We start from the raw sequence: 17,889 nt of genomic DNA on the forward strand, positions 1-17,889 counted from the left end.
GTTTATGGAGCTATGCAAAATAATTATAATTGATAACGATGACAATGTCAATGACAAAAGCACTGAGCTCTGTTTTAATCTACATCCATTGTAGGAATACTGATGTTACTTACTCTAATATACTAGACCAGACTTTCTGAATCATCCCGTCATGCATTAAGAGCCGAATTGCAAAGAATATAGTGCCCTGGATAAACATGCCAAGCAGCTTGGAGCTTATTCTGTCCATCTCAAAGGTTCTGTCAGGGTAATCCATGCCATAGGCTTTTAAGAAGCCCATCAGTGCATGGTGCTGAGACAATTCAATCAAGCTATATCCAAAGCAGAATTGTGGAGAGATCAGGAAAACGTGCCTCAAGATTTCAGAGAGATCATGCAAGCCCTGAAAGAAGAGAAACACCAATGATCATTGTGACTTTATTCTTGGGACGGCATTGGGACTGACGCCTGTTTGGGCTTATTGGCCTATCTCAAACCACAGATAAATCAACAGCAAAGAGCTCCGAAACGGTTTGTTTCACAATTGCAAGGAATTCAGGGTGGGAAAGTCACTGGGAGTTGGTGCCTAACTCCGTTAGGTGCTTTGGAAATGGCACCCTTCTAGCCAGCACCCAGTGATCATACTTCCTGGTACAGATCCTTGGTTCTTATTCCAGCTTGTTTGCACTGCTCAGGTAGCAGGCAACCACCAGAACGGTGCTCTGAGGCTGCAGCTGGGAATTCTCCTGATGCAGGGAATACACAGGTGAGGTAAAGCTGAGTAAGCAGGTTGCAGACTGGTGTTCTTCATGAAGTTGGGGTAGCTATCTAGCTGCGCTAACCCTTGCGGCCAATGTGCTCCCCATCCATGGAGCCTCAGAGCTGTGGATCCATCCCGCTGCAGGGCATCCCCATTGAATTGCAGGGCATCCCCATGAAGCTCAAAGGGACACAGGTAGTACCCAAATCCTTCTTCTCGCTTTTTGTAGCACAAGCGCATCAGTTCTTCTTGGTCAAGCAGCTCCATGCCCACTGACAAGGAGACATGTTCGGCCCAGGGAGTTGCGAATGCATGACAAACAGCCAAGCACTGAGCCTAGCAGTGAAGAGCTACTGTATAATATCGTTATTCGCTAACACTAGCAGGGAAGACTGCTGAACACAACTGACATTACACATGGCACATTGGATACACATAAATTAGCATGGAAGGAGCTTGTCTCCATCCTGATGTGGCTAGACAACTACAAATGACATGATCCAAGGATTTGGTAAACAGGTACTGCCTGACAATGGGACAAGGGCTGATTTTTTTTTAATTAAGGAATTGTCCTTGTAATAAACAAAAAAAAAACAAAGCTTACATTTTAGCCAGGACGGATTCTCTAAGACACACGAGAAGTAGCTCTATTAGAGAGCAGTGCTCCACTTTAGGGAAATGTCAGTGCCTTCGAGGCACTTTTCCCTTTGTATGGACAGGAATTCATTGTAGAGAGCACTTGTTTCACAGTTAGATGACAGAAGGTTCGTCTGCTGATGTAGCCCTTGGGGCACTGAGATTTAGTACTCAGCCTCAGTAATTTGCACTAGGGAAACTTAACTCCCAATACAACCATCTTTCTCAAAAAAGTGGGCCCGCATTCATTCCCTGATCTCTCCCACATGCATCTGGTTTCCCCCTCCCAGATGTCCACTCCCATCTGCCTCTCTCTCCACCCCTAGTTCCTAACCACCGGGGGGAGGGGTTGGGGTAAATTAGATGGAGAAGAAAGAGTCTCACTTGCCCCATGTTTGGACCTTAGAGAACCTCACCAGATCTCTAGAGTAATGTCCCCTACTTGACCTGCCTCAAAACCTTGAAAAACAATGGACGTCCACAGGTATGATCCAAAACCCATTGAGATCAATGGAAAGACTCCCACTGACTTCAGTAGCCTTTGACTCAGGCCCCAACGTGTGTTAGACTTGGAAACCAATCAGTTTCTAAGAGTTAACACGGGGCTTCTCTACATGGTGCATGAGCAGTACTGTTTAAAACGGGATACATTAGCATACACTAGGAAATTTTCAGTGCACGCCAGCAGCAGGGTCCACCCAGGCCAGTTAACGCGCAACACACTAGTGTGCACTAGAATTTACACTCCTTTAGTGAAGACTGATTCATCATGTAGACAAGCCCAAAGTGTTAGTGAGCTCTTACCTGATCAGTAGCCTTTTCTTGGGAAAGTAGAAACACAACCGAATGAGTAATGATGGTATTAATGCTAAAGGACAAGTTGATGCTGACATAAACTATGAAGGCCATTCCTGTTTCCTTGAAGATCCCAGCCAGCAAGTACATCCATGAAAACGTTGCATATCTGTAGATCACCAGCAGCAGAGAGAATATGAAAGTAATTTAAAGAGTGGTGAAAACTGGCAACAAAATAATTCAGCTCAAGCACTTCTGCCTCACTCGCTATACACAGGCGGGTATAGTCGTAATGATGCCTATTTCTCATATAGCGCCTTTCATCAGCAGATCTCTTCATCACCTTTTAACCTCACAACGCTGCTCTGAGGCAGGGGAGAATTATTATCCCCATTTTACAGATGAGGCACGGTGACTCGCCCAAGGTCACAGAGGAAGTCTATGGTGGACCAGGAACTTGAACTGTGGCCTCCCAGAGCCTTGGTCAGTGCCCTAACCACCAGACCATCCTTCCTTCCACATTTTGGCTGCACTTGCACTTCAGTGTCTCAGGAATTTGAAAGAGAAAAAAACCCAAAGATTTCTGGTGGAATTTGGGGGAAACACTGATGACACGTATTCATGGCAAATGAAAACTGTGCAACCATACTAGCCGAGGTCAAGATCTTGAAGACCTTGTAGTCCTGACCCAATTCAAATTAAAAATGAAAACTTTGAGGAAAGACTCATAGCCATTCAAGGGTCTTATCTCCCCATGCCTGTCTGCTTAATCCTAACTCCGGCAGAGAAATACTTCCTGAGAACCAGACTGGTAGTCACGAACGACTGAGTTACAGCGAGAGCTGGTTGAAGAAAGGTTTTTGTGAATTTTGTCCTGATATTTTTTTGGTTGAAATTAAAAAAATGTAAACAAGCTTGCTGAGGAAAAAATGGGGCAAAATTTTATCTAAATTTTCCAGATTTTTTTTAAATTTGGGAATGTCACTGATATTTTGACATTTGAATAGTTTCAATCGGCTGTAGTTACAATCCAGGCTGTTTCTGTGACCTTGAGCATATCGGTTTTTGGTGTTAGTTACGAACTTTTAGAGCTGCTATTCAGGTAAAGTCTGTGTAAACAGGAAATAAGGACAACCATGCATCATCCACCCCAACCATGGTGTCTTGGGTCTCTGTAATCTCTACAGTTTAAGCTGTCACCTTTGGTCCACCCCTGTCTAAAATGGGGATAACAGTTCTTGCCACATCTCTCCCAAGCCTTCTGAAGGCTAACTAGTGAATGTTTATCAAGTGCTATCTATATTACGGTGTCAGTTCAGCCTCTCCTATTCTGCCAAGAGAGAGGATTCCCAGTAGCGGTGATGGGAGAGTTGCACAGCTTTGGTCAGGACTCCAAACCCTAAGCAAATCCCCCTCCACCCCACCATGGAGTCATATTCAAATAACTGAGCCACACACTTACCCGAACATCATCATCAAAAGAAATACAGCCACGAGGTTATTCTCATTGAAGAAAGCAGGTATTTGGAAAGCTGAAATAACTCCTATTGAGAGGGCAACCGGGACCATAAAAAGAACCTGTGAAATGATATTAAAGAGTGTATCGTAGTCAGAATAATTAATACTCTAATAGAGCTACATGCAGCTTGTACAGGGGAGGGAATGACACCAGGTGTCAATTTTGCTCTAGAGGTGCATCAATGGGAGAGGAGACTTTAAATTCTGTTTGGCCCTCCGGAGCATCCCAGTTTTGAACCCTAGGAAGTGTGGGCATGAAAGGCCTAGATGTGAATGAGAAATGTCCCGTGCCTTTCCTATTATAGAGTCACATTATGCTGTTTACAATACTCTGTCAAGCCAGGGATCTACACAGTAGATGCCTCAAGCGGTTTCTGGTTTCCCTGACTTTGGGATTTCAGAGAATTTGCTAGTAGGTGTTCACTGAGAAATATCCGATTGCTGAGAGCTCTGGATTAGTTTCAGCCTGCTGAATAGTGATTGCAGTTAGAACGCCGGGGCTATTTCGATTGGCTCATTTAAAAATCTGCAGCACCAACTTGAGAGCCCGGAGCATGAAAGCAGAGGTAGGCCAGAGTCACAGTCACAGGTGTATGACCAGTGACTCAGGGCCAATTCTTCAAACCTGGCTGCATTGATGGTGTGTTCAAATCCCTCGTTTGCACTCACAACCAGGAGCTGCTTGTTCCATTGCCCAACTCCATGAGCAGGCTTAGGCGCGTAGTTCTGAACATTTGGCTCTGTTGTTATTATTCCTATTCCAGTGGTGCCCAGCAGCCCTAGTCATGGGCCAGGACCCCCTTGTGCTAGGTGCTGTACAAACACAGAAGCAAAAGACGGCTCCTGCCCCCAGAGGGTCATGTGGAGTTAATCAAATCTTAAAGCCTTGCCTCTCCTGGGATTTAGCCGCATTGCAAACTGCTAATATAGGTACATTGGCATCAGCACAGCACAGTTTGCATTGATGCAGCTTGCAAGCCAAGGTAAATTCAAGGCACAATTCAAGCTGCACTGCTGCAAAGAGTTTCAGAGTAACAGCCGTGTTAGTCTGTATTTGCAAAAAGAAAAGGAGGACTTGTGGCACCTTAGAGACTAACCAATTTATTTGAGCATAAGCTTTCGTGAGCTACAGCTCACTTCATCGGATGCATACTGTGGAAAGTGTAGAAGATCTTTTTGTACACACAAAGCACGGCATTTATTCTTTTACGTAGAGATTGTCCAGTTTGACCCATGTACATGGCAGAGCGGCACTGCTGGCACATGATGGCATATATCACATTGGTGGATGTGCCAGCAATGCCCCTCTGCCATGTACATTGGTCAAACTGGACAGTCTCTACGTAAAAGAATAAATGGACACAAATCAGATGTCAAGAATTATAACATTCATCAACCAGTCGGAGAACACTTCAATCTCTCTGGTCACGCGATTACAGACATGAAAGTTGCGATATTACAACAAAAAAACTTCAAATCCAGACTCCAGCGAGAGACTGCTGAATTGGAATTCATTTGCAAATTGGATACAATTAACTTAGGCTTGAATAGAGACTGGGAGTGGCTAAGTCATTATGCAAGGTAACCTATTTCCCCTTGTTTTTTCCTACCCCGCCCCCCCCGCACTCAGACGTTCTTGTTAAACCCTGGATTTGTGCTGGAAATGGCCGACCTTGATTATCATACACATTGTAAGGAGAGTGGTCACTTTAGATAAGCTATTACCAACAGGAGAGTGGGTTTGTGTGTGGGGGGGGGGGAGAAAACCTGGATTTGTGCTGGAAATGGCCCACTTTGATTATCATACACATTGTAAGGAGAGTGATCACTTTAGATAAGCTATTACCAGCAGGAGAGTGGAGTGGGGGGAGGTATTTTTTCATGCTTTGTGTGTATAAAAAGATCTTCTACACTTTCCACAGTATGCATCCAATGAAGTGGGTTTTAGCCCACGAAAGCTTATGCTCAAATAAATTGGTTAGTCTCTAAGGTGCCACAAGTACTCCTTTTCTTGCTGCAAAGAGTGTCTATGCTAAGAGCCAGGTCATGGGTGCTTCATATGCCGCCCGCCCCCCCCCACCCCCACCATGGTACCTGAGTGCCCCACAGTCATTAATGTACCCTTCCCATACCCCTGTGAGGCAAGGCCGTGCTATTATTGCCATTGTGCAGCGGGGAAACTGAGGCGCAGAGTGCATGACTACACAGCAGCTGGGTGGGAACATCCCAGGCGAGGTAGACAGGGCTCAAGATAATGTGCTAAAAATGGCTGTGAGCAGGCACATTGCTGCTCCAGCAGATACTCAGGCTGGCCACCCAAGCTCAAGCCCTCCCAGCCCGGAGCTTGGATGGTTAGCCTAAGCAGCAACATCCACACTACGCTGGCTCCATGCTATCTGCCCAGCTGCCATGTAGACATACCCAGAGAGGCTAAACAACTTGCGCCAGGCCACACACTCTGTGGCAGAGGAGGGAACTGAAGCCAGGTTTCCAAAGTCTCTGGCTAGCACCCTAACTACCACGGTAGCCATGCCAGTAGCTAAACAAAAACCCCCAAAAAACCCTCGCCCTGTAGACACGGCCCGCAGCAGTTTCTGCCACAAGCTGTGTGAGCCTGACTGAGGGACACGTCCAAGTTAGTGTGTGTGGTGTGGGAGGGGCGGGAAGCGGAAGCTGCACGAAAAGGATAACGTTTACAATGGGTGCCAGAATTCTGACATCCTGATGACCAAAATAAGAATCAGTTACATGGCGAGCCAAACAAACTTGTGGGGGGAAATCCTGAACAATACAAAAGAGAAAGCAAATTCATGCTGTCAGATAAACATCAACTCAGATGAGCTGGGGGATCATCTACTGGGTGAAAAGGTTCTGTTTCATTGCCACCCCCTGAGGTTATCTTCAGCACTGTCAGTCGTCATGATTTTGTTGTGAGCCTTGCAATGCTTGCTTGTTTTCTTAAAACCCCAGCTTCTGGAGTCAGGTGAGAATCTCACCTTTTTTTTTTTTTTAAAGTAAGTTCCTAGATCCTTGTGGTTGAGGAGAAAACCTTGAAAATGTGACCTCTGAGCACCATAATGGCTCACAAACCATAAGACAAAGGGGACTATGGAATCCTGAAAGGGACATTTTCAAAAGACGTAAAAAAGCGCAGGATCCTTTTGAGGCAGATAAGTCCAGATATATACAGCACATCACCCCTGACCTGACTAACAGTAACAGAAGGTAACTTTTCTTTGATGTCAGGAGTTTTGAAACCTCTATATATTATATTACTTAACCCACCAGTTGGCTTTTTCCAATCTCGCAAATCTCCACCAAGAGATGTTTACAAATGTAGGATCTTGTATTCTGAAGGATCCAAGAGTGTCTGCCATCTGCAGTAGAGTTCTGAAGATGGGTCATATCCTGCAGCCCTTCCTCCTGGGAGTAGGAGCTGCAGGATCAGGTCCATGAGCCTTACCCAGATGTATAAATCCTGGATGACAACAAGAATTCCATCTCTGCAATCTAACTTCAAAGGCAATTTGGCATCTACATGTTAAAAACTAACCCAAGTTTTGGTCTTTGCCATGCTGATCTCTTATAAATCTGCTGAGGTTTATACATACCCCAGTGTTATGGTTCACAATTAATAATCGGTAATGCTTTTGAGAACAAGACCTAGCTCTTTTGGTAGTGATGATATTAATAAGTCTAGGTAACGAACAGAAGTGGGGATTTTTCACTCTAGAATCCTGTTCTCTGTGCATAAAAGTTAAGTAATTTACCAGGTCATAGATGAAGTTAGTCACCCAATAGCTTGTCACGCCGATGCCTGAAATATGCTGCAGTTGCTTAGCTTTGGTTTGATGTTCTTTCACCACATAAAGGACAAAGCTGGCTGTTGTGATGGAGTAGCCAATCAGGACAGACATTGAGACTAGGATATCAAGCAAGCTACTGAGCCTGAGGAGAAAAGGGGAAGAAAGACAGAGTCAATGTTTGATCTCCCTGATTTAGAAGACAATATTCATAGCTTAAAAAAATCAAGGGCCTGATCCTGCCAACATTCCCTACTGGTTGTAGAGACCGCTCAGGGTGGTACCCACTAAGGCTGGCAGAAAGGCTTTGCAGGGTGGGGGACTGTGACAGCAGATTGTTTGGAAAGGCAGAAAGAAAAATACGTTATTGTCATTGCTGTGGCCGTGCTCCAAAACTGATGCTGTTTCTATAATGTCCCCACATTTATCAGGCCTGGTGGGAAGAAGCTCAAAGGGAAATCAGTAGCGCTGTAGACACGGGGGAGACAGTTTGCTTTTGTGAAAAGAGCAATTTGATCATTCAGAAAAAGTTATTGACCAATTTAGGTGTTTCATGATTTCCGGGCAGCTGTTTTGCTCCTTTTGCCACTAAATGAATCAGAGCAGCAGGTATCAGCCAAATTAAACCGCTTACATGACTTGTTCTTTACTCTGTCCACCAGGATAGGGATGACTCACAATGGAAATACCTACAAAAAGAAGAGAAGTAGTTTGTAACATGTATGATGAAGTTCCTCGTTAGGCGTGGAGGCTGGAAGTAATGCCGGCTACTGGTTATGGAAGGGAATCTGGGGGAGACGGAGGGGGGTTCTGCTCTCTGCCACTGATTCACGGCGTGATCTTGGGCAGAATTTTCACAATTGCTATCAACTATTTTGAGTGGCTCTTGCAAGGCCTAATTTGCAGGAATGTTCAGTGCCTACAACTGCAGTCAGTGGGAGCTGTGGATGCTCAGCAGCCCTGAAAAATCAAGTCCTGCGATCTGAATTCAGCAAGGAACCCAAGCATACGCCTTTAGCTGTGTAACTCGTCCCTTTGACTTCAATAGGGCTACTCACCTACTTAAAGTTAGGCATGTACTTAAATAGCTTGCTGAATTGGGACCCATGTGCTTTAAGTTGGGTGGCCCAATGCTGAAGCACGCAGAGGCCACATTTTAAAAATCCTGGCCCTAATGTCTGTGTGCCTCGGTTTCCACATCTGTAGAAGGTGGATAGCACTCACCCACCCCTTGTCCCTGGAAAGAACACCATCCTATGTTGGTACAAAGACTTATTTAATATGTCCGTTTCCAGTGGCCCCATTCAGACTCGAAGTCCTCAGCTGAGAATTGCCTGACCCAGTGATTTCCAAGAGCACTCAATCAAGCCTAGGGTCCTTTTTATCTGCAAAACCCTTGACACCATTAACTAAGCCTCAGTACCCTCTAGTGTGGTACTGTACACTGTTAGTCAGCATTATCCCCATTTCAAAGCAGGGGAAGATAAGGGCAGAGAGGTCGAGTGACACGCCAAAGCCACCACTGGAGTTGATACAGAGTCAGGATTTTAACTCACCTTTTACAAGTCAGGTGCTCACTAGATCACTTGAACAGCCCTCTCCCTATTAGTACCACTATCACTAAGTATGTACTGGAGTGATAGGCAGCTCTTGTGATTCTAGGACATACTTTTGCTCATTTTTGATGAGCTGCCCCATATCTGATAAGTATTATCTTGGATAACCCAGTGTGGAATCATCTTTCACATTCTCCACTGGGTCTCCAGCCTTTCAGCAGACACTGGAATAAGCTTCAGATAACACTGTTTGCAGTTAGGAAGGCAATCAGTATATTTTCTGATGAGAAAGTTTAAACTGAACAGTTCTGTCATGTGAAGCGAGAAAGAAGCACCTGGACCAAAAGAAACAGCCAGCCTCCAGATATTGGTCTGACTATTGGTTTTAGCCCTGTGAGAAACTCAGGTCTTTCCCAATCAGATTCACAAAATCAGGTCTGTGACAATCAAATGGCAGTGGGTGGCAGGAATTCTCTTACCATTATATGGCATGCAGAGATCTGCCAAAATGTTTGGTTTAAACACTTCCCTTCCAAAGCCAGCATCTAGCCCTCAGTATGGGTTATATCACATATGAAGGGCTTTTGCTCTGTTTAGAAGCAATGAGAATCTATTTATCTACTGCACTGAGATAAAAAAATATTCCAGCAGTGCAAGGACAATCATAAATGGATTAGAACCCACAACCTTACCAAAGTCTATGGCCATTATTCTCACGTATACTAAGACTCCTTTTACACTAGCAGAGTGCTGTAAAGGTGCTTTGGGATCAATCAGAATAGGCCCTGTATTATTGCAGATCTATATTCTCCATATGGAAAAGCCTACGTGTTAATAGCCTGTTTTGAGAGAAGAATGTCGAGTTCCTCTAGGAGAAAAACATTTGTCACATGCTAAATTAGCCACTAGGGGGAGCCCCGTGAATAGATTAGAAACACTGATGCTGGGAATGAAAAGTTAATTGACATGTTTTTATAAGAGCTGTAGAGTTCGTGCAAAGGTTATTTCTTTGGCCAAATCATGCTCAGATTCATGCCAGAGGTAGTCACTTTTTTTTTTAATTCGTATGAAGGAGAAAAATTATCAAGAGTTCTCCTTTCTCTTTCTCCATAACATGTACAATTACTTGTTTTCATGATTACTGATTTTGAGTGAACATATTTGTACAAAATCCACAAAAGAATCAGCTTGATGAAACACTTGTGATTGCCACTGCAATGTCTTCAGAGGCCTGATCCAGTATTAATAAGACTCCAGGCCTGATTCTCCACTGCTTTGCACCCCGAGTTGTCATTTACACCTGTGCACAGTAAGAGCAAAGCTGGTGCAAAACATTTCCATCCTATCTGGCAGCATTTAACACTCACGTTGTACTGGTGTCAATGGCCATGCAGGCGGGGAATTGCTGGCCCTCACAGGCCATTCTTTCCATGGAAATAATGAGCTTCTTAGGCCGCGCAGTGGTGGAAGCTGCTCTCGGTTCCCAAGGCGAAGAGGACTTAACATAGCTGCAGAATGTCGCTTTATACATTCTACAGCCTCCCTGCTCTAGGATGGGAGCTGTGCCATTGATGAGCCATCTGTGGCATCAGCCCCTGGCAAATATTATTTTGTGGGGATGGATTTTGATTGGTCTCATTACGGCTTCTTTTCTATAGACTTCTGCAGCATAATACAATAAAAAGAGGGACTCCACTGAACCCCAGTGGATCAGTTCCAATTTCCAGTGAAGTTCTATGGAAGAGGGGACCAGCTTCCATGACTTTTTTTGACCTGGAAGAGGCTAAGGTAATATTTTCAAACTTTAAGTGCCTAAAATTATGCAACTAAATCCATATTTAGGCACTGAAGTGGCCTGATTCTCAGAGTGTGTCGTTAAATTCAAAATGAGCTGAGAGTACTCCATGCCCCTGAAAATCAGCCGCCTTCCAATTCGGTGCCTAAATTTATAATGCTGTATAAAGATGCTGGCCTCCGTTTTATGTGCTCTATTCAGTCTGTATCATTGAAGCACATGGAATGGTGCGATTTGGTCTGCAGTTCATTTTAAGGAAAACAAAAGCAGTGTCATTCGAGAGCAATATTTTTCTTGAGGGATTCAATGTAAGTCTCCAGTTGCTAATAACGATGTACAATCAACTAGAAAATATTTTCCTTCTGCAAAAAAAAAAAGGTGATCCAGTCTGACTAATCTGTTAATGCAGCAGAATAAAGCCATTTTCCCTTCACTGTGGCTTAGCTTGAAGTCAAAATTTCCATTTCAATACTTCTTTTTGGGCGGGGGGCGAGGAGCGTGGAGAAAAGGAAGCCCAGTATACCTAAGTCGAAAGCTATTATGATTTGCTTGGTAACAGGGCAAAAAGCTCCTTTTATGTGTTTCTTTTTTTAAACATATGAAGTTTAAGTCAAACCTCAAAAGCAGGATTGGCACCTCTTTCAAATTGCTGAAATGACTGTGCTTTTATCTGGCCACTTCAATGGTTCTTAAACTGTCATTTATTTGTCACAGCAACAAATGGCTTTCCGCTGCCAGCAAACTACTGCAGAGAAGGGTCTCTTCAGTTGTATTTCAGACCAGTTTATACAAGTCCTGTTAAGCTTTACTCATCAATTCATTTATTATCCCTGTACTGAGTACAGGTTCCTTAGGGGGACCTGGGAATTATCAATCTGGTCATTTGTTATCATTCATTTGTGTCCAAGGACACCCAGAACTTGCTAGATGCAGTGCAAACTTTAGAGCTGTTCAAAAATATTCCAGCAGAACATATTTCCATCAGAAAATGCCATTTTGTCAAACTTGAAACTTTCCATGGGAATGTGTCAACCTCGTTGAAATTTTGTTTCAGGGGGAAAAAGTCTGAAACAAAGGTCAAACTTACCAGAAGGGAAGGTTTCGATTTTTTTCGTTTCAAAGCGACTTTTTGTTTGAAAGTTTATTTCGTATGATAAATTTTAACATAATTTAAAATAAAAAAGTCAAAATCAGAACAAAGTATTTCAATTGACCTGATTTAATTTTTTTTTTTTTCAAAAATTGTGTTGGAAAAGTTCATCTCACAGGAAATTTTTTTTTTGTTTGTTTCATTATAATCCAGAATGAAATGTTAAAATGTTAGCATTTCCCCTGGAACGCGCATTCCGAGGTTTGACCTGTTCTAACAAACATAAAAGGCCATCTCCAGAAAGCTTGGGGAAAGATTAGGAAAAAATGGCTCTCCGAGCAGAAGAGCGGTTTGGGAAATATGCTTCAACTGTCCTTCATTTTGAAGGACGTCACTCATTTTAATCCCCAAGTTACCTGTTTTCCACATATATGCGGCATGCCCTTCCTTTTCGTGTTGAAAATTATTTAAACCAGAAATAAAGCATGGTGACGCTGCGGTGGCAGGTATTTGTTCATGTTAAAGGGAAAGATCCTGCAGCACTTTGGGTTCCCTTCTCAAATAAGTTTTGCGTCCCTCATTTGGGGTCTCACCCCGTGTCCCATGCTGGGGCCTTGGCATGTTGAAAGGTACGTTTGTGGGGGACCCTCTGACTGTGTCTGCCCATTCCCACTCATGGCACGGGCCACTCTATTTTGGATAAGGCTTGATGAGAAGGCACTGCGGGTGAAATACTCAGCTCAGCTTGAGTAGCTCACTGATGATTGGGTAGGGGAATCTTCCCCAGCGCACCACCACACTCCTCTCCACGGCCAGGATTCACCCCTTGACAACTAAATTGGTCAGGGACATTCCTGCTGGGGAGATGGCCTGTGGCTCTGTGCCATACTGCGGCAGCAGAGAGGCGCTGGAGCCCATCTGTATTTTAAAAAGAGGGCTGCCAGCTGGCCCCTTCCCACTTGGGGATTTGCTCCCACACTGAGTGTGAAATAGCTGGGCCCTGCTGACCCAAGAGGGCGGGTGTTTCAGGTATGGTGGAGGTGGCTGTGGGGCCGGGGAGTTGGTTTTGCTTCGCGAGAAGATGAGTGCTGAGGGAGTTTGCCACGTGAACACTGGCTGGTGATTATTATGTGGTGATGGGGAAAGAAATCTGTGCAGATGTTTTGCCTTTCTGCTTAGGATTATAATAGATTGTAAGCCCCTTGGGGACGAGGCCATCTTTTTGTGCTGCGTTTGTACAGCACCTAGCACAATGGAGCCCTAGTCTCTGGCTCCTATGCGCTGTGCTAATACACATAATACATCGTTATAATAGTAATCGTGTTTTTAATTATTGTCAAGGAGGTCTAGAGCTTCAAATAGGCCTTCCTTCTCTGTTGGATTTACCTTTTAATTCATCCGTCAATAAAGAGCTTTATGTTGACAAGCCAAATGACTTTCCAGCCAGTTTCCCCTGAGTGTGATCCTTTAGCAGGAACACAAGCCATCTGACATGAGAGAGGCCAGGAGAGACTAGAATGTGGCAGAATGGCTAGTGTTTGCTGAAGCAAGTCACTTGATAGGTGAGTTCTGAACTCTTGTCAGGCCCCATAATCGAATATAAGGCTTTCTTCTCTCTCACTCTATAGATAACCGGCGGTATCGACACAAGGCATGTTTTACTGGAATAGCAATACGGTTATGCTATACTGGCAAAGCGCTCCTACTGTGGATATAGCTATCTTGACAAATCGGCACTTTGACCAAAGTAGTAATGCCCCGCCCCATGAGTGGAACAAGCTATACACTGGTAAAAACACCTCTTTGTTGACTATGAGAGCTATACAGAGTATGCTAGTAGAAGTCTGTAGTGTAGACCTGGCCATAGGCAAACACACACACGCACAAACCAGTATGCCTGAATTACACATGTAATGCGGATGGAACAAACAGTGCAGTAGAGTATGAAGGTTTATCAGCATGAATTTGGGAGACTGCATGGCATCAGTGAGGCAAAGCTAAGCAGGTCATTCCAAATGAATGCTGATAAACCTTTACGCTCCACTTCACCACCCTGCATTTGGTGTGTACCAAATGACTTCAGGGGTGTGTGAGAATATGTTTGTATCCCTCCCCACAACGTATACACCTGTAAAATAAAATGCTTTAATTACCACAAGTCCAACAATGAACAGCTCAGAGGGAGAAAAACATTAAATCTAACACCCCACTGGAAGCAACCTAAAGTAGCCTTTCTTTGCATAGAAATGTCACATCTTTACAGTCAGCTATCTCGATGCTGAGGTGGAAGTCAATACTAGGCAGAAGCCCTTGTTGCTTGCGGGAGAAGGAAAGCCTATTTTTAAGGTTTTACCTTGTCCCCTCCCCTGTTTCTAGAAGCAGACATGTGAGATATTGACACCCTTTAAAGGAGAGTGAATTGAATCAACATTAGCAGACATGGCCCCACCCCATGGATGCTTCACCACTGACTTTAGTGGGGCCAGGATTTCATCCAGGGGATAAATTTCCTTCTAGTTTAAATGGGCACAGCTCCATTTTACACCAGGAGTGAATCTGGCTATTGTCTTCTGTCTGCAGGTAGAGAACTGGGCCCCCTTCACATGGGGCAGCATGAGCTGTGTCAAGGGTTGTTAGCACCCACCGTACTTGGAAGACTCGTTTTTCGGCATGTTGGCTCGAAGAATGAAGTTGTTGAGGCTGTTGAGGTAGGCTGGAAGGCTGTGATACCCCTCTGGATTATACCACACCTGGACCCCATTGGGAAACAAAAACAACAGGCAGAAAATCGTGACCAAGAACATTGGTTTCTTCCATTTGCACAAATGAATGCGTCCGTAACTCATATTTAAAAACAGTAGCAGTAAAAACATTTGCTAAAGCTGGGCCATCTACAAATTAAGGGCCAGCGACCCAATCGTGCAAGATTCTGAGTGCATTAGCCCGGATCCTACACTGTGCCGAAGCCTGTGACTAGTCCCATCGACTTCTATAAGACCGAGTTCAGTTGACTTCAGAAAAATAAGAAAGACGCGCCCGTTGCTAATGGTTTATGTTAATGGTGCCTGGGGCATTACGTGTACTGACACTTTGCTTTTCCACAATAGGTGCTTTTGCTTTTCAGCAATGTCAGTGGCTGGTATTTTCAAAAAGGCCTATTGAAGTGAAGTGCCTACTGGGCACCTAATTGTTCCAGGGTAGAAAATATTGTGAAAACAGCACTTTGTTATTTAACAGCTGTGCCCCCTGGGATAAATTCTGCTCTCACTTACACTGGTATAAATCCAGAGGAACTGAAGGGAGAACAGAATATGGAATACACACTTTGTGTATTACACGTTCTATCTGCTTACGTTAGTGACACATGTACGTTTTTTACTCCCACTAGCCCTGCAGAGCCAATGCTGCTATGGGAAAAGGGAGCTGGCTTGTGCACTATCACCAGAACTGTTAACAAGGGCCCAGATCCCGAAGTGAGCTCTGTACAGACCCACAACAACTTCAGGTGTCCATCTATGGAGGGCTCGGTGCAGGATGGCTGCCGACATTCCAACTGCAGAGACTTTACCTAGAGATGGTGCCCCTTTCTACTCCTAAAACCCTACAAAAAACCAGCCAAACATAAAAAACCCACCACCTTTATCCCTAGCAGAGTTTTCACCCGGAAAATGAGACATGCCAGAGACTCCGTGAAGTCCACTAAGGACTTTGCTCTTGATTTTACATAGAAGGTGCCCAGACATCCCGTTGATGGGCAGTAAAATCAGTGCACATCTCAACTGCACTTGATCTACAGCTGAATTGGGGGTTCTGGGGATGCTGAATGACCCAGCCTGGGTTGTCTCATCTTACACTTAGATTGTAAACTCTTTGGGAGTCTTTGCCCAGGCCAATGAGATTGCAATACCTGACCGGGGTCTCGAAGTGTTACCGCAAGACGAATAACAACAAACAGCACTGACTCTCAGATTGCCAGCTCAGGCTGATGGGCTGGTGGTTAGATAAAAGCATCTTTTTACCTGCAAGCAGAGCAGGTTTGCTCTGAAAGTTACTGAGACAATAAATTATGTAACAGCACAATTCCATTTTGTATGAAGCCACATCTCAGAGCAGAACTGTGCTTGAAGGAACACTGTCGTGGCTATAAGGATGTACATGAATTTACCAGATCTTGACAGTTTTCATACTGTGCCTCTTTTATTTCAGAGTCCAACCATGGATTTTTTTATGCCAATTTATACTTGTTACAATGTTTTTGAAGAGATGAGAAAGTGCAATGGGTAAATCTGAGTGCACTAAAGAAACAAGCCGGCTGCAGTGAGGGTCCATCCCGCTCCCTCCAAGGGCAGATGGTGTTGTTAGCGTGGCTTTGCCACTCATCAGTAGGTAGGAAAGAATACAATTAGTAACACCCATAATGACTAAGAGAGGGAAGATGGAGAAAAGAGAAGACAGGGACAAGCAAAATAAGGGAAGGAAACAGATATTTTTTAGTTCTTTGGCCCAGGCAAGCTGCCGATTTCGGGATGGATTGACCACCTGCATGCAAACCAGAAAAGATTACTGTATTTTCTGAAATAGCCCAATATTCAGTTGGCCTTCTCTATCTTGCTACATTGAAAAACAAGCAGCCCCATGACTAAGTACAAATGACTCTGCACTACCGCCCAGATTGTGCCCCCTTTACTCACACTGGTGAGCAGTTACTCACCCAGCGAGGAGTCTATGGATCTATTCACATGAACTCCCTGACGCATATCTGGCACTCTGTTGGGCAGTATTCTAGGAGGCAGGGCATTTGTCATCTGTAGCAATGCTTGATTTAAAAGAACGAACACAGTTGCATTTGTAATGCCAGATCTCTAGCACAGTAGAGGCAAACTGTCCAGGGCAGTTCAAGTGAAGGCCAAACAAGGCTTTTTAATATGAGGTGTGGAAAGACTGCGTAGGAGTTTGATTGATGACCAGGGTAGAGCTGAGGGGAGAAGTGTGTACACTGGGCAAAGCCCAGGGACTGCTTCTGTTACTGGGAGGAGAAACCCCAGCTCACCCTCAGAACAGATGGTGCGTGAGCAGTCTAGAATTGAATCCCTATGCCTGACCGGCACTGCTAGATGGCAGGATATAATGGCTTGAGCAGCACTGAAAGACCCCTCTAGAGGACTCTCTTGCTGTCATTCTGGATCCCCTTGGGTGCACCTTCTGTGCTGCTCCCCTGGCGGAGAGGATGCAGAGTGAGGGAAGGGGGTGGAGATGGGAGGAGAGGACAGGAGTCCTGGTGAGGCCAGGCTAGGTGAGCCATTACTGGAGCAAAGCAGCAGTGGCTGGGGAGAGTGAGAGCTTGTGAAAGTGAAGAGCTGGGCTCTGGGTGGTGCAGGTCCTGGATGCAGGACCTTTTCCAGTGAGATGAATCCGGTTCCTTCAATTTCTTTTTCCCTCCTTAATTCTCTATGTATTTTCTTTGTGTTAATGGTAATCTAGAGGAGTTCTGTGCTTACTCAGTAACGCCCCTAAAACACACCAGGACATTAATCTTGCTTCACCTTCATTTAGCAATGGACGTTTCAGGCACCTGTCCACTCGGCACTGACTTTACAGCTGCATTGCAGCAGGAGGCATTCATTACCTTAGTTAGCGTTCTGTTTGCAGGCACTGGGCGTATATCAAACTTGAGGTCAGTAGTCAAAGGCAACCCAAAGCTCCAGCCGCCATATCTGCATGGTAAACAATACAGCAAAATGCATTATTGTCATTGGAAAGAGGCCGGGCTAGATCCTCGGCAGGTGTGAAGCAGCATTAGTTCCGCTGAAGTCACTGGAGGTGCGTCAATTTCTCGTGGGGCCTCCAGGCACTATACAACGAATGATCATCACAGGTGTCACCCTGGATTCACACAGGTGCAGGTGAGAACAGGATTTGGGCCAGTGTTTCTAGTGTGGCCCAGTTAACACTGCTGC

At 44.7% G+C, this 17,889-nt stretch overlaps 1 protein-coding gene across 1 annotated transcript in view; it reads right to left on the minus strand.

Annotated features, from left to right (window-relative positions):
• Window positions 1-17,889, minus strand: part of ABCA12 (ATP binding cassette subfamily A member 12) — a 125,272-nt gene that overhangs the window by 14,103 nt on the left and 93,280 nt on the right. Inside the window, exons 39-45 of the mRNA XM_074966903.1 lie at window positions 17,559-17,646; window positions 14,577-14,682; window positions 8,126-8,180; window positions 7,459-7,636; window positions 3,633-3,748; window positions 2,180-2,339; window positions 114-382 (exon numbers count right to left, since the gene is read on the minus strand). Of these exons, the coding sequence (XP_074823004.1) occupies window positions 114-382; window positions 2,180-2,339; window positions 3,633-3,748; window positions 7,459-7,636; window positions 8,126-8,180; window positions 14,577-14,682; window positions 17,559-17,646 (972 nt within the window). The remainder of the gene's footprint in view (window positions 1-113; window positions 383-2,179; window positions 2,340-3,632; window positions 3,749-7,458; window positions 7,637-8,125; window positions 8,181-14,576; window positions 14,683-17,558; window positions 17,647-17,889) is intronic.

This window comes from Natator depressus, chromosome 11 (assembly GCF_965152275.1).
Source record: "Natator depressus isolate rNatDep1 chromosome 11, rNatDep2.hap1, whole genome shotgun sequence".
Classification (NCBI taxonomy): Eukaryota; Metazoa; Chordata; order Testudines; family Cheloniidae; genus Natator; species Natator depressus.